The 16,294-nt window shown below is 38.1% G+C and overlaps 1 protein-coding gene across 4 annotated transcripts in view; it reads right to left on the reverse strand.

Moving 5' to 3' along the window:
* The window catches only part of kif16ba (kinesin family member 16Ba), a 108,841-nt gene that overhangs the window by 80,326 nt on the left and 12,221 nt on the right, over window positions 1-16,294 (reverse strand). For 3 of the 4 annotated variants that reach the window (XM_052012046.1, XM_052012049.1, XM_052012048.1), the window contains exons 2-7: window positions 11,913-11,982; window positions 10,720-10,833; window positions 6,765-6,881; window positions 5,777-5,874; window positions 1,796-1,905; window positions 148-290 (exon numbers count right to left, since the gene is read on the reverse strand). In XM_052012046.1, coding sequence (XP_051868006.1) covers window positions 148-290; window positions 1,796-1,905; window positions 5,777-5,874; window positions 6,765-6,881; window positions 10,720-10,833; window positions 11,913-11,982 — 652 coding nt within the window. Of the gene's footprint in view, window positions 1-147; window positions 291-1,795; window positions 1,906-5,776; window positions 5,875-6,764; window positions 6,882-10,719; window positions 10,834-11,912; window positions 11,985-16,294 lie in introns of those variants that run through there. The other variant, XM_052012047.1, reaches the window with a different exon arrangement.

A 16,294-nucleotide genomic window follows, 5' to 3' on the forward strand; every position in this document is an offset into this window, starting at 1 on the left:
GCTATAGAGCACTAATAAAATGCTTTTGTCTTCCAAATTCATGAATGAAAACTTGGTATCTCAAGAGTTACAACCAACATATATTCCTTCAAGCTGACAAGAACCTTGACAAAACTGAAACATTAAGGCCATTTTCAGAACTCTCACTTGAGTGAAGTTGATGGTGAAAATGGCATGGGATCGACTGCTGACATCATTCATCCCTGTAGCAGCAGTAGTTCGATTGATATTTCCAGCTTCCATAAGTTCTTCCACATCACTGTAGTTCTGCACCAAATGTTTTGACAGATCTGAAAGCAATGAAAATACAAATACCTAATAATTTCTTCCATTCATTTTGTGAGTGGATGGATAATAAAACTGACTTTCTTGTTGTGCCCCTGCATCTTATGGAAGTGATTGGAAAATTAGGATAATTGTATATGTAAAGATATTGCAGAAAAATTGCTGCAAAGTCAAGTGCATACAAGAATCAGAAGAAGATACAGCAGAAATAGTCATTAAAGAATATGGTGGCTTGTTGAAAAATATTATCCAATTCATCCTACTCTGATGCTCTTTACCCATTGCCCTACAAATTGTTTTCCATCTAATTGTACTTAGAAAGTTACCATTTAATTTACTCTTAACATTCTTTCAAGCAGCTTATTCTGTAAAATAACAATTCAATATATAGAAAAACGCATCTCACCCGTGGTTCACGTCTCAAACTATAAACACCGATGATTCTGCCAGTGGAAATAACTTTACTAAGTTTGCAGACGACACAAAAATTGGTAGTGGTGTAGATTGCAAAGACGTTGTCTGAGGATACAGCAGGACAGAGATCCCCTGGGAGATGAACTCAAGGCATCAGGCTGGGTTACATACAATTCAGCCTTTTATCCAGTCACTAACAATCTTCTTTTCACTGTTGACTTTGTCAAAAAGATCATTAATGAAGGAATTTGAGATGTTTGGGCACAGGACTCTGCCTTGAGAAGCTCCCGCAACAATGACCTGGGCTGAAATGATTGACCTGTTGCTACAGTTGCCTTTCTTTATACCAGGTATAACTACAGACAGTTGAGTTTTCCCCTTGATTCACATTGACTTCAATTTTACAAAGGCTCCTTGATGCCACAGTAAGTCAAATTCTGTCTTGACGTCAAATCACACTTCACTTCAGGAATTCAAACTATTGGCCCATATTCAGACCAAGCTGCAATAAGGCTTGGAAATGAACAGTTCGGGGAGAACAAGTCAAGCAGGCCATTGGTGAGGAACTATTACTAGAAAATGCTGTCATCTACACTATCCATCAGGATGATTATGCGGAGACTAATTGGTTGGATTGGATTGGATCGGATCTTTGGGCACGATGTACCCGGCCAATTTTCCACATAGTTGGACAGATACCAGTATTGGTGTAATAATGGAAGGTTTAAGTTGTGTATTTTTTGTATGCAAGATGACATTTGTAGTGCCACAGTTAAGAGTTCTGGCTACAAAGAAATTTTCCTCAAACCCTCTTGCAATTCCCATGAAAACAAAAGCCATACAATGGTTTTAATCTTTCTTGCACTGTCATACCGATTAATCCAGCAGACTTTATATTTTTTTTTATATGTGGTTAATGTACTTTGCAGTTCATTGTATTACACTTTGACATTATAAAATATGCATGTCACTAGCATTTACCAATTTCAAATCATTTTTCAAATATCTTCCAAATAATCCCACTCCACTCAAAACAGACATAATCCAGTAAAGATATAGCCCATGCTTGAAATGTTAATTATAAATACACACTTACCCTCCACATATGGCCCTTCCTTTGGATGCTCCCTCACTCTTAAATTGTATGTTTTGGTCGACTTTCTCCTGAGCAGGTCCCTTACCCGTTCATTATAAATCTCCAGGTAGCTATTTTGTGAAAAGGAAAGGTTTGATATCTATGCATATTACAACTTTAATCCTGCACCACCCCTGCCCCACCTCCCCAAACACCAAAACCAACAGAGGATCCTTTCAGATTCAAAATTTGCTTGTGCTTCAAGAGTCCAAAGGCCTGCAATTACTACCAGTGAAAGGAAATGAATGATAAACATGAGAGATGCAAATTAGGAAATCATGAAACTGCAGAAATGGATTTTCAGAAAGAAAGAATTGGCCTTCCATTATTTCTAGATATTCCAAAGAACTTTATACATGATATACAGTGGCATGCAAAAGTTTGGGCACCCCTGGTCAAAATTTCTGTTACTGTGAATAGCTAAGCGAGTAAAAGATGACCTGATTTCCAAAAGGCAAAGTTAAAGATGACACATTTCTTTAATATTTTAAGCAAGATTACTGTTTTTATTTCCATCTTTTACAGTTCCAAAATAAAAAAGGAAAAGGGCCCGAAGCAAAAGTTTGGGCACCCTGCATGGTCAGTACTTAGTAACACCCCCACTGGCAAGTATCACAGCTTGTAACTGCTTTCCGTAGCCAGCTAAGAGTCTTTCAATTCTTGTTTGGGGGATTTTTGCCCATTCTTCCTTGCAAAAGGCTTCTAGTTCTGTGAGATTCTTGGGCCATCTTGCATGCACTGCTCTTTTGAGGTCTAGCCACTGTTACGGACTCAGTGAAAGTCCCTTTAAGATAGAGAGTGTGTGTGTATGTGTGTGTGGGGCGTGCTTACGTCAATAGAAGATAAAGGACGTAATGACGTTGTTGAAGAAGAAGGAGAGAGAGAGAGAGAGAGAGAGAGAGACACCAGCCTGCTTGTTTTCTCTATCGATGGATGAGAAACAATAACTGTGTTTGCTACTGAAATCCATGTATGGAAGTTGGAAGTAATCCGGTGGAGTTCACTTTGTTGCTGACCTGTAGAAGGAAACAGGTATATTTGTGTGTGGACGACCACGATTCGGATGCTTTTCGGGGTGAGGAAGTCACTACCGAGTAAACACTGAAGTGTCGTTTGGGTTCCATCATGGAACATTTGGATTTCGTATTTACTCTCTCTATGTTTCCCTACATCTACATCTTATCTTCTGACAACGGTGGTTGTTGAAGAAGCCCTTGCTCATGTTTCACCTTATGGCTTGCGGAACTGAACTTTAAGAACCATTCCGGAACTTGGAGTTTGGGACTTTGTCACACACACAACGAGTTTAGTTTTGGGGTTAACGTTCGAGGTTTAACATTTTTGAATTCTAACATACTAACATTTTTACTTTTATTTTACGTATTATCATAAGTAGTAATTAATAAAATAGTTTTTAACTCTGAATCATGCTCAGTGTGTTTCTTTTGTTGCTGGTTCGTGACACCACAGATTTTCGATTATGTTTAGGTCAGGGGACTGTGAGGGCCATGGCAAAACCTTCAGCCTGTGCCTCTTGAGACAGTCGATTGTGGATTTTGAGGTGTGTTTAGGATCATTATCCTGTTGTAGAAGCCATCCTCTTTTCACCTTCAGCTTTTTTGTTTATACAGACGGCGTGATGTTTGCTTCCAGAATTTGCTGGTATTTAATTGAATTAATTCTTCCCTCTACCAGTGAAACGTTCCCCGTGCCACTGGCTGCAACACAAGCCCAAAGCATGATCGATTCACCCCCGTGCTTAACAGTTGGAGAGGTGTTCTTTTCATGAAATTCTGCACCCTTTTTTCTCCAAACTTTCCTGCATCCTAACCACAAAATTCAGCATCACAAGTTTGCAAAGGAACATCTAAACAAGCCTGATGCATTTTGGAAACAAGTCCTGTGGACTGATGAGGTTAAAATAGAACTTTCTGGCTGCAATGAGCAAAGGTATGTTTGGAGAAAAAAGGGTGCAGAATTTCATGAAAAGAACACCTCTCCAAACGTTAAGCACGGGGGTGAATCGATCATGCTTTGGGCTTGTGTTGCAGCCAGTGGCATGGGGAACATTTCACTGGTAGAGGGAAGAATGAATTCAATTAAATACCAGCAAATTCTGGAATCAAACATCACACCGTCTGTATAAAAAAAAAGCTAAAGGTGAAAAGAGGATGGCTTCTACAACAGGATAATGATCCTAAACACACCTCAAAATCCACAATCGACTACCTCAAGAGGCACAAGCTGAAGATTTTGCAATGGCCCTCATAGTCCCCCAACCTAAACATCATTGAAAATCTGTGGCTAGACCTCAAAAGAGGAGTGCATGCAAGATGGCCTAAGAATCTCACAGAACTAGAAGCAAGGAAGAATGGGCAAAAATCCCCCAAACAAGAATTGAAAGACTCTTAGCTGGCTGCAGAAAGTGATACTTGCCAAAGGGGGTGTTACTAAGTACTGACTATGCAGGGTGCCCAAACTTTTGCTTCGGGCCCTTTTCCTTTTTTGTTATTTTGAAACTGTAAAAGATGGAAATAAAAAAGTAATCTTGCTTAAAATATTAAAGAAATGTGTCATCTTTAACTTTATGCCTTTTGGAAATCAGGTCATCTTTTACTCGCTTAGCTATTCACAGCAACAGAAATTTTGACCGGGGGTGCCCAAACTTTTGCATGCCATGGTACCTTTTAAAGCATAATGACTAATCTAAGGACATGTAGCAGGACAAAATCTGCAGTGTCATGGGTGTTCTCACGTCCAAAGAAAGAGCAAACGCTTGTCAAGGTCACATCTGAAAGATAACCACCAACAGTGCAGCACGGTCTCAGTATTGCAGAGGAGCATTAAGTAAGATTATATACTCAAGTCTTCTGAGAGAGGATAAAAGCCACAATCATCTGATTTGGAGAGGGTGTTGTCACTGAGCCAAGAAACTTGTTAAGATGAAGTATTCAGTGAAAGAACTGCAGAGAGCAGGAATGATGTGACATTGTTATCATGTCATCAGTGCTGCAAAGTGAAGGAAGGATAAAGAGGACTTGATTCAGAGAAACACAACATTTATTGGGAAAGGTTACAAGTTGCAACAGCTTGCAGAAATACAGTGGAATAAGGATATGGAAAAACTTATAGATAACATATACAAATTTAAGTGCAATATTTTGAGGGACAGAAAGCCTGCAGAAGTTGCAGATGTGGATGAAAGTACAAGACTTAGCTTGGGACAGAATATAAAGGAACATTTTATGGAGGGAAGTAGATGGAACACCAGTAAAAGGCTAATGAATTTTTGACTATCAAAAATTAAAAGTATATTTTAAGAACCTCAGGACTATGAGCAGTTTGGATAGAAGGGTAGCCTTTCATAGGATTAATCTGCTGAATAACCTTTCATTGTTCCATTTTTTCTTTTGGTATCTCAACACAGAGTGAAGGGTAGTTAGTCCTATATTAAATCTAAAATTGTGTTTACATAAATCATAATGGCATACATTTTGTTATTGCAAAATAGACATTTTCTCCAACTATAAAATGCTCGAAAGTTCTTAAATTTTGCATTTATTATATAGCAAAATACAATCAAATGTGGTATAAAACGTTTAAAATAAATTCTCAGAATACTGTGCAAATTTGTAAACTCGTTCTCTTTTATGAGCTCATACTAATCTTAGTATTTATGAGCTTCAGTGATACATGATAAAGTCCCCCAGCTGAACAATTGGCCTCAACTCATACTTCAGGAAAAGATTTTTTGACAATTACATTTCCAACCTTGGTAAGTTTCTTCAACAAATTCATTGGGGAAACTAGACTGAACCATCCAATTCTTATCACAATATTTCAGGATGTTAGTGAATACATTGTGATTCTTCACATAAGCCACAGAATTGCATACAAGTCAGAGGTCCAAGGAAATTCAGCACAAGTATTCCAGCTTCCTACCTTACTTCTGTGCGAAATGAAGCTTCATCCCAATTAGACTTCCCAGCAATTCTGTCATATAGCCCTTGGCAAATTCGAGGTATCAAGCCTACATCTTCCTAAAATAGAATAGAACATTCAATTGAATGTACATGGCACAGAGAAGAAAGTGGGATATTCAGCCGTAAGTGTACCTTCCAGCATATTCAAATTATGAAGCATTCTGGTTTTCATTAACACCACTTAAATGTAGTGCTTATCAAATTAACCAGCTCAATACTTGTTTTGTTGATGAAGCAAATTGTGCACAATCTACAAACTGAAAGATGGTTTAGGAGAAAAAAAAACACGTTTCTAAAAACTGGATAAATACTGGGCCAAAAGGGACCATTAAAATTGGAGTAGGCTTCACCTAAACCAAACCATGCCAACATCCTTGCTGATTGGGCAAGTAGAACAGTATGCAAGTTGTTAAACCAGTAGATTGGAGGCAAGAAACGGATCATTAAAAGATTTGTCTAGGAGCGACCAAGACTATAGTAAAGATATGAACCACTCCAAAATAGAGAATAATGAAAATAAAGAGGCCTAAGGGAACAAAAAAAATCTCAAGGAGAAAGGAAACAAAAGAAAGGAGGCAGCAGCTAACCAACCACAATTTCCATTTGTTTAGCTCCTTTTAACATATTAAACTACTGCAAGTGCTTTAAAGGAGTGGCATCAGACAAAATTTGACAGAGCAACATAAAGGAGATATTATCTTGATCAAAATCTTGGCCAAAGAGATCTTAAAGACCACTTTAAAGGAAGTAGCAAGGCTTAGGAAGGGGGCTTAGGAAGTGAATTCCAGGGCTTAGGAATGCAACAACTACAGGCATGACCAAAGCATGGAGTAGGAGTACAAGCTGCCAGAATATTGTATTTGGCATAAAAGTGGTTCCGGCACCACTCATTTTACACAAAATGTTCCCTTTGTACCTATAATCTGCTGTTACTGTGAGCATCTTACCGGGTTTCCCATCATTGTATATGATTTACCAGATCCAGTCTGGCCATAAGCAAAGATGCATGCATTGTAGCCTTCAAAGGCAGCTTTAAGGACATCACTGCCAAGATCCTTGAATATCTGCAAAAATAAATATTTTACAAAAAACAGGAACATCTATATGTATTAGGTGGTTTAAAATAAGGACTTGTTGAAATACTAGAAATAGTCAGGTCAGGCAGAAGCTATGGTGAGAAGAAAAAGCATTTCAGGTCATTCCAGTCGTCAACCATTATTAGCTCTGTTTCTCTCTCCACAATTGCTACCTGACCTGTTGATATTTTCCAAAATTTTGTTTTTTAATTTCACAATTTCTTACATCTGCAGGGTATTGTTTGCGAGTTGACCAGGATTTTCAAGATAAAGCAGTCCACTTGATAGACACTTCATCCACCATCCAAAGCATTCATTGAAGCACCATCGCTGCAGTGAGTGCCGTCGACTAAATACACTGCAGTTTCACATCCTCACCCAAGCTACACCAAAACCACACCATAAACCCATGACCTCTACCAAGGATAAGGGCAGCAGGTGCATGGGAACACTGCCACCTCCTTGTTACACACCATTCTGATCTGGAAATATATCACTGCTCTTTCAACTCCACTGAGTCTAAAAGCTGGAATTGCCAACTCTGTACCACAACAGGAATACCTTCACTAAGACAACTCCAGCAATTCAGAATGGTAGCACACCATCATTTTCTCAAAGGCAATTAGGATCTAAACCACATTATAGCACACCACAATTTGCAACAGAACACAACAATTCAGTCACTGTTCTTACGCAGCTGCATATAATTCTAGCATTGGCATGGTTCTGCCAGAAAATAACAAGTTGCCAGGATACCAATTATGAGCTTTTGATTATGGAAGTTTATACCTTCTCCTTTTACTTTGTTAGTTTGAAACTAAATCTTTCACAATGTGCTTCTTATTTCTTGCATACCAGCAATGAACTGTTAACCCTCCATTTCTTTGTAATCTCCTCCAACCCTTTGAAGTCCAAGAATTTCACATTACTTTAACTCTGTCTTCCTGACAATCCCAATTTTCTTTACCCCATCTCAATCTTGCTTCCTACCCTATAAATATCAACCATTTTAATCTTAAAAGCAAGTTCAATCACGATGTGCCGATGCTGCAGCTGATTAGCTACCAAACATAAATTAGCCATTACAGGACATCTAACAGCATCTACTTTTAGTTAGAACTGCTGCTGTACTTGGAGGTTAATTTTAACGTGTGAAACATCACTGAAAATGCAAACTGGTAACAATGAAGCAAGGGAACAGCAACCACCTAGTACCTAGCAGCCAAGCAATTGCAGCTCCTTAATCAGGTTAGACAATTGTTAAGTAAACTTTGAAGGGTGTGCAAATTTGAGTGGATAAATTTGATGGAAAAATCATATACAGAAAGACATATAGAAGGAGTGAATCATTCGAATTAAATAAGAAATAAAAGATATGAAATGACTTTAAAATTTCCGGCATTTAAAAACTGAAGATGTGAAAACTTTTATGCAAGCTCGTATTCATTACTGGATTGGTCGATCTGCAGTAATAAATACAGCATTGTTGAAAAGGTACGTTAAAACAAGAAAGCCCCAACTCTGTGGCAAATTTAGTTCACATCAACTAAACAAATACATAAAACCAGCATTCAACATATTTCAAATATTTGTGAAGACATCAATTTGCCAATTTGATATCTTGGCAGGGTTAAAGTGGATAAATCTCTAGGGCTGTATGGGATTTAATCCATGTTGCTATGAGGGGCAAGGGAAAAGGTTGCTGGGATCCGGCTGAGATTTTTAAATCTTCACTGGTCACATGCGAGATACCACAGGATGGAAAATGTGGCTTCCTTTTACAAGAACAGCAGCATCTGCGAACCTAACATTAGTAGGGAAGTTATTGGAAACAACTCTGAGGGACAGGATTAATGATCACTTGTAAAGGCAGGGACTAATGAAGGGGAAATCTTGTCTGACCAATCTGATTGAAGCTTGTGAAGCTGTAACAAATATATTGATAAGGTCTTTGTAGATGTGGTTTACATGGACTTCAGTAAGGCCTTTGACAAGGTCCCATTTGAGAGACAGGTCCAAAAGGTCAGGGCTCATAGGATCCAGGGCAAGTTGGTAAATTGGATCCAAAATTGCCTTGTCAATAGTAGACAGATAGTGACAGTAGATGGTGTTTTTACAATTGGATGCCATTACACGTGGTATTCCACAGGGATCGGTGTTGGGACCCTTGTTGTTTGTAATATAAATGATTTGGATGTGATGTAGGAGGCATGATCAGGAAGTTCACAGATGACAGGAAGACTGATGGAGTTGTTGATGGTGTGGAGGGTAGACTTAGGCTACAGGGGGATATTCATATGTTGGTAAAATGGGTTGAGAAATGGCAGGTGGAATTTAACCCTGATAAACTCATGATGCACTTTGAGTATACTAATAAGGCTAAGACATACACTGTAGTAGGGTCCTAGTGAGTGTTGAGGAACAGAGGGACCTTGGTGCACAAGTAAAATATCCTTGAAAGTGGCAACGCAGATAGATAATGTGGTTAAGGTGGCATATGGGATATAGGCCTTCATTAGTTGGGGCACTGAATGTAAGGAGAGAAATGAAGAGGAATTTCTTTAGCCAGAAGGTGGTGAATCTGTGGAATACATTGCCACAGATGGCTGTGGAGGCCAAGTCATTGGGTATATTTAAAGCAGAGCTTAATAGCTTCTTTATTAGTAAGGGTGTCAAAGGGCGTCAAAGGTTACAGGGAGAAGGCAGGAGAATGGGGTTGAGAGGGAAAAATAAATCAGCCATGATTGAATGAGGGAGCAGACCCAATGGGCTAAATGACCTAATTCTGCTCTTACGTCTTATGGTCTGTAGAACAGGGAGGTTGTGCTCCAACTTCATTAAACTTTGGTCAGCCCTTAGCAGAAGTACTGCATGCAGCTCTGGTCACCAGACAATAGGAAGGATATGATAGTGCTGGAGAGTATGCAGAGGAGACTCATCAGATTGCCTGGGATGGAGCATTTCAGATATGAAAAACTGCAGAGGCTAGGTTTGCTTTCCTGGAGTGGAAGAGGTTGAGAGAGGATATGATTAAGAAATATAATATGATGAAGGGTATAGAGTGCAGGAAATTTTTCCCCTTATCAGAAATGAATAAAACCAGAGGAAGTAGAGGAGATCTGAGCTGGATCTTTGTTGCCCAGAGAGTGAAGACCTAGAATATATTGCCTGAGAGAATAGTGGAAACAGAGTCACTGATAGTCTTTAAGGAGTGTCTAGATGAGCACTTGAATTGCCTGGGCATAGAATGCAACAGGTCAAGATGGAGTTAACAGGGAAGGGTTCCCTCTGATTGGCATGAACACAGTGGGCCAAATAGCCCGTTTTCATGCTGTATGTCTCTACCTCTGTTGTCATTTACAGATCAGCTACCTCTAATAGTGGGCCAAGGAACAATGATAAGAGGACAGAGAATCAGTGGAATGCTGGTAGAGATTGTAACCTGGCAGCAAATCTTCAAGCCCTTCATTGTTAGCTACTTCAATACCAAAATTCAAGTAGTATCGCAGAGCAAAATTCTTCCCTCAATCTCAGAAATAAACCACAAACATTCCTTCCCAGGTAAACCTACAGCAAGCTAAATTCTGAAATATTCTACTATCCCCAGAAAATGATCATACAGAACCCCAGAATGTTAATCCAACCTTAGTTGCTCGGTTACAATATTATACAACTATTTTGTACATGCATTGTATTCACCATGAATCTTTGAATTATATTCTCACAGATATTATAATTTTTCTAAAGATAAGGCAATATATTAACATTAGTGAAGTGGGATGAAACATTGAAATAATGTGCCTTTGATCATCACATAAAAACATACCTTTTCCTGAGACACAAACTTAGGACTTCTGCAATCAACAGAACAGTAAGAATAGTCATAAGTAAATGTTTTTATCCGCTCTCGTCCAGAATCACCTGAACTTCCTTCTGGGATCTATTAAGAACCAAGAAATGAATATCTAATTAAAATCTTTAAAACTTTAACTCATTTATTTGTTTCAAAATTTGGAGGTTATGTAGAATTTTAAAACAAAAACTGAAGTTTCCACTGGTGGTCAAAGGAAGGCTAAAGCTATCTTAGCTCATTTTCACCATAATTGACCCCAACATTTACACACAGTTCAGAAAATATTCTGCATTTACCTGGAACATGTCCATTGTAAGATACAGCAGAAATCTGCTATAAATTTGAGAAGTGAAACGTTTTTACACTCACATGGAAGTACATTAATTTTGAATAGAAACATTGTTCACCTTAGTTCAACATAACCAGCAGAAATTAGTATTTTATTGGAACCAACAATTCAATCATCAGTGCAATATTTTGTAGTGAACATCAAATCCTCTTCTGGAAAAAAATGCTTGCACTGGATTAAAACTACTCTGGTCTTCAATACTAATAAGAAAATTGGTATATAAAATGGACATTGTTTCACTGTAGCAAAATTCTAGGCATTTTGCTTTACACTTTTTAGACATTGTGGTTGCGCATATCCACATATCATTTCTCTCTTTTGTATGTTAGCATTATGACCCAAATTAAAAATTGGAAATCTTGTTCATTTACCCATTATTTTCACTCATTGCTGTAGAAGTTGAGAACATAATGGAGGCTGACAGTTCAAAACTAACCGAGAACCATATCATTTAATACACCATTGTACAAATGAGGTTAAATCAGGGCGTTACATATCTAGTTCACCACAACATTTAAAGATTTGATGTCACAAGCAAAGAGCTCTCCCAACATGGTAGCAGATTCACTTGGGAATGTAGAGAACTTTATTTGGCACCTCAAACAATGTGTTATCTACAGGTTGTGACAGAAGGTGCTCCCAAATGAGGTATTATTGTTTTGCAGGATGAAAGGAGAAAAAAAATCTTGAAGATGTCAGATGTGGAGGCTTTGGAGAGGGTGCAGAAGAGTTCCATTAGGACGTTGCCTTGATTACAATATAGGGAGAATAAAAAGGGTTATCATAGGATCAATGAAAAAATGGATGTTTGTTGTACCTTTAAGTTTGTGATTGTTGTCTTGTTCCCTTCCATGTGTATGATGCATTTGGCATCCAGATCCCTTTCTCTGCACAAAATAATTAAGAAATTAGTAAGAATATGACACAAAAAACACAATAAAAACATCAAGAATGCTCTGCTCTATGCTAATTTTACATCAACCAGGCAATGATTTTATTTCCCACAATATTTCACATTTTTTCCCCTCTACTTTTTAAAAAGGCAACATGTGATGAAAGCTTTTCCTAGCAATGACCTTCAACAAACTAACTCCCGATGCAGAATGATTTGTAAAAACAGATCTGTTCCATACTTGTTCCATATACCCACCATCCTTTTATATGAAAAACTTGCCCCTCAGGTCCCCTTTAAATCTTTCCCCCCTCACTTTAAACCTATGCCTTCTAGCTTTAAACTCCATTACCCTGAGAAAAAGACTGTGATCATCCGCCTTATCTATGCCCCTCATGATTTTATAAACCATGACAAGGACTCCTCACAACTCAGCTTCCTTCGCTCCCAGGAAAACAGTCCCAACCTTTCCCATCTCATAACTCAAGTTCTTCAATCCCGGCAACATCCTTGTGAATCTTTTCTGCGCCCTGTCTAGCTTAATCACATCCTTCCTATAGTATGGTGACCAGAATTACTCACGATATTCAAGTGTGGCCTCATCAATGTCCTATACAGCTATAACATGATGTCTCAACTCTTGCACTTAATGCCCCTTCTAATGATGGCAAGCATGCCATATGCCTTGTTCACCAGTGTTGCCACTTTCAGGGAACAATGCATTTATACCCTTAAGATTCCCTGTTCTACAACACTCCCCAGGGCCCTTTCATCTACTGTGCAAGTCTTGCCCTCATTTACTTTCCCAAAATACATCACTTCACACTTGCCAGAGTTAAATTCCTGGATCCCAGCTACCTATACCCATCTTTTAAACCATCCTGATCTCATGATATCTCAGATTCCATTACCGAATTTAGAGTTCAGGTGAAAGTAAGGAGGTGAGACATAAGTAAAAGCGTTTAAAAAAATGCGGCATACTACAGTTTTTGCTAAATATGTTTGCACCATATTATTTGTAATATACTGAGCTACGTAATACAAGGAATAAAACAGAGTTGAGGACAATCAAAATCAGCCCCTAACCACCTAGAGAGATCATGCTGCATTTAAATGCAAATGTTAACAGAGTAAGACAGATGGGTACCATTTGTTAGTAAATTCCTTTAAATTACATTAATATTGATATTAATATACCAGCTACACACTTTTGAATGCAACAAAGGCTTTCAATCCCAATTTAAACAGGGACAATTTAAAAATTAAATTGCTTAGCATTAGTCATTCAATGAACATCAGTGGAACATAAGCAATTAAAGTGCAGGATATCAGACGCAACCAATCTCCAAAGACATTGGCATCGAGCATCAATCAGACCATCATAACTACTGAAGAATGTTAGTAATGATTCTACAGAAGAATACCCTTGTTTCTCTTATATTTTGCAATGATCTGCTTTAAAGCTGTTGGCAAATAAGTGACTGCTTCAAAACACTCCAGAAGTAAATGTAATGCATTATCCAAGTAAAATACTGCAGTTTACAATTGCCCTAACATGCATATCATTGTATAGAATTTTTTAAAACTTGGCACTTTTAAGCAGCTTTCACAATTTAAGCCATCCCACCCAAACTGCCTTTCAGACAATTAACTTTATTTTTAAAAGTGCAATTGATGTTATAATCAAGGAAACATGGCAACAAGTTTGTGCACGGCCAAGTCGAAAAAGAACTAGGTCATTTGCTTTAATTATGTTAATTGAAGGATGAATATTGCCAGGGCACCAGGGAGAACTCCCCTGTTCTTTTATCAAACAATGATATGGAGTCTCTAACTTCCAAGGAGGGTGCTCAGGACACCCTGTTTAACGTCTCTTACTAAAAGGTTTCAAGTTTTCCTTCAAGTGTTCCATGACTGATTAAAAATGAACTTCATCTTGGAAAGCTGTAACTTTAAAAAAAAGTATTTTCTCTGCCTCTTCATTTTGATAGTTATAAATGCACATCAATCTCTGCTAAAACTTGTGCCACACGACTGGGATTCCTATGGTGTTCAAAAAAAATAAACAACACACCAACACCCACGTTCTGCTTCTCAGTTTTACAATAAGTCCCAAAACTTGTATCATCGCTACTTCTGTTCAGACTCAAATTCTTCAGCATTTGGTTGATCCCTTAGTAATTCTCCATGAGCAGCAGAGTTGCTATTTCCCAGCTTGAACACCTAGGTTTGATTCTGGTGTAGTCTGCATGGAGTTTGCACATTCTCCCTGGACCACAAAGTGCTTCCTCAGGTGCTCCAGTTTTCTCCCACATCTCAAAGACATGCTGGTTGTTACGTTAAGTGGCTATTGTAAATTGCTCAAATGCAAGTGACTGGTGGGGGAATCAAGCGGGTGCTTGGGAAAGAATAGGTTACAAGGATATAGGCAGAGGGAGTGATTGATGCTATTGCTCTGACAACCAGCATGAATGGCTTCCTATGTTATTGGAAAATAGATCAGTTCTATGATGTTCATCACACCCATTTACTTGAAGCACTATTCAAACAAATATGACTCATTTCAGATTTGTTAAAAAAGCATTGTGACAATCTCAATGAATTTTTTAAAAATTGTATTAGAACTTGTATACAATTCATAGTTACAGTTATACACTTTGCACAGTACAATTACTTTTCTATTGATTTGAATACCATTTATGCAATATAAACTGGCTTATGAACAAATCATGTAAGCTTTTAATGGGCAATCATATCACTATGGATGAACTTATAACTTTTTGGGTTCACAACAACCTTCACAGTTTCGTATACCTGGACAAACAAACTCAGCACAGAGCACAACACATACATACATTTTGCCTCTAAACCCTTGAGCCCAGGTTAAACACCAAGCATGTATGGAACAAAAAATAATGCACTATGTAAGGCTAATTTAATATGAGATTTCTGGTTGATTACTTTCCAATACTGGCATAAATAACTGCCTTTGTTCATCAGCAATAGCAAGAGCTCATGATAGTCGAAATTGTACTAGAACCCAAAATATAAAAAACCCTGGCAGGCGTAGGAGTTTGAAACTATGGAACTATGTTTGGGGCAGAATAAATAACACTGAAGAACTGAAAAATCACCAAACATTTAGCTCCTGTTCCTTTATAGAAACAGGAACTTGTACCTCCACTGTTTTATGCAAATTTCTCCTAATTTAAATGACTAGCCTTCAAATTGCTGTACAATTCCAATAATTAAAAATGATTAGGAGTAGTACTGTCTTAAAAAGCCCCATTTGCCAAACTGATACTGGTATCCCACTTTTAAGTTATGGAACAACTTTTGACACTTGGTTTAATTTAAGAAAGCAGAAGAGTAAATGGGAAACTACAGATCAATTAGCCTGACACAAGTAGCAGGGTTAATGCTGGAATCTATCATTTAGGAAGTGGTAACAGGACACCTGAAAAAGTAATAATAGTTCAGGGCAGTCACCATGGATTTGCTTTTCATAGATTATGCTCAACAAGTCTGGTAAAGATTATTTTGAGGCAGTAACTAGAATAGACAAAGGAGAACCAGTAGACATGGCTTTTTGATATTGTGCCACACAAGTGATTATTAAACAAGCTAAGAGCATATGGAATTGCAGGTAATTTCCTGGCATGGATTGAGGATTGGTTAACAGACAGAAAACATTAGGAAACAAAAGGAGTCTGTAACTGGTGGGTGATACAGGGATCAGAGCTGGATCCCAACTTTTCATAACCTATACCAAAGACTTGAACAAGAGGACCTAATGCGATATAGGTTAGTGCTGATACCAACTTGGATGCCAGTGTGGATTGTGAAGATGCAAAGAGGCCAGGTAAATGGGTGAGGACATAGCAGAGGGATACAAGGTGGGAAAATGTACAGTCATCCATTTTGTCTAAAAAGATTATTTTAAGTGGTGAGAGATGGTGGTGTTCAAAGGAACCTAGGTGCTGTTGTACACAAATCACATGCAGATACAGCAGTCAATTAGGAAGCTAAACGGTCTGATGGCTTTTGTTGGAAGAGGATTTAAGTACAAGAGTAAAGTCATTTTACCAGTTATACAGAGCCCTGGTGCAGACACACCTGGAACACTGAACAGGTGTGGTCTTCCTGTCCAAGATCAGAGACAGCACAACAAAAATGTTCACCAAATTGACTCCTAGGATGCAGAGGAAAGATTAGGCAGATTGGGCCATACTTTCTTGAGTTTAGAAAAATAAGATGCAATTCAAATGAAATGTACAAAATTCTTAAAGAGCTCAACAGGAAAAGTG

This window comes from Pristis pectinata, chromosome 3, assembly GCF_009764475.1.
Source record: "Pristis pectinata isolate sPriPec2 chromosome 3, sPriPec2.1.pri, whole genome shotgun sequence".
NCBI lineage: Eukaryota > Metazoa > Chordata > Chondrichthyes > Rhinopristiformes > Pristidae > Pristis > Pristis pectinata.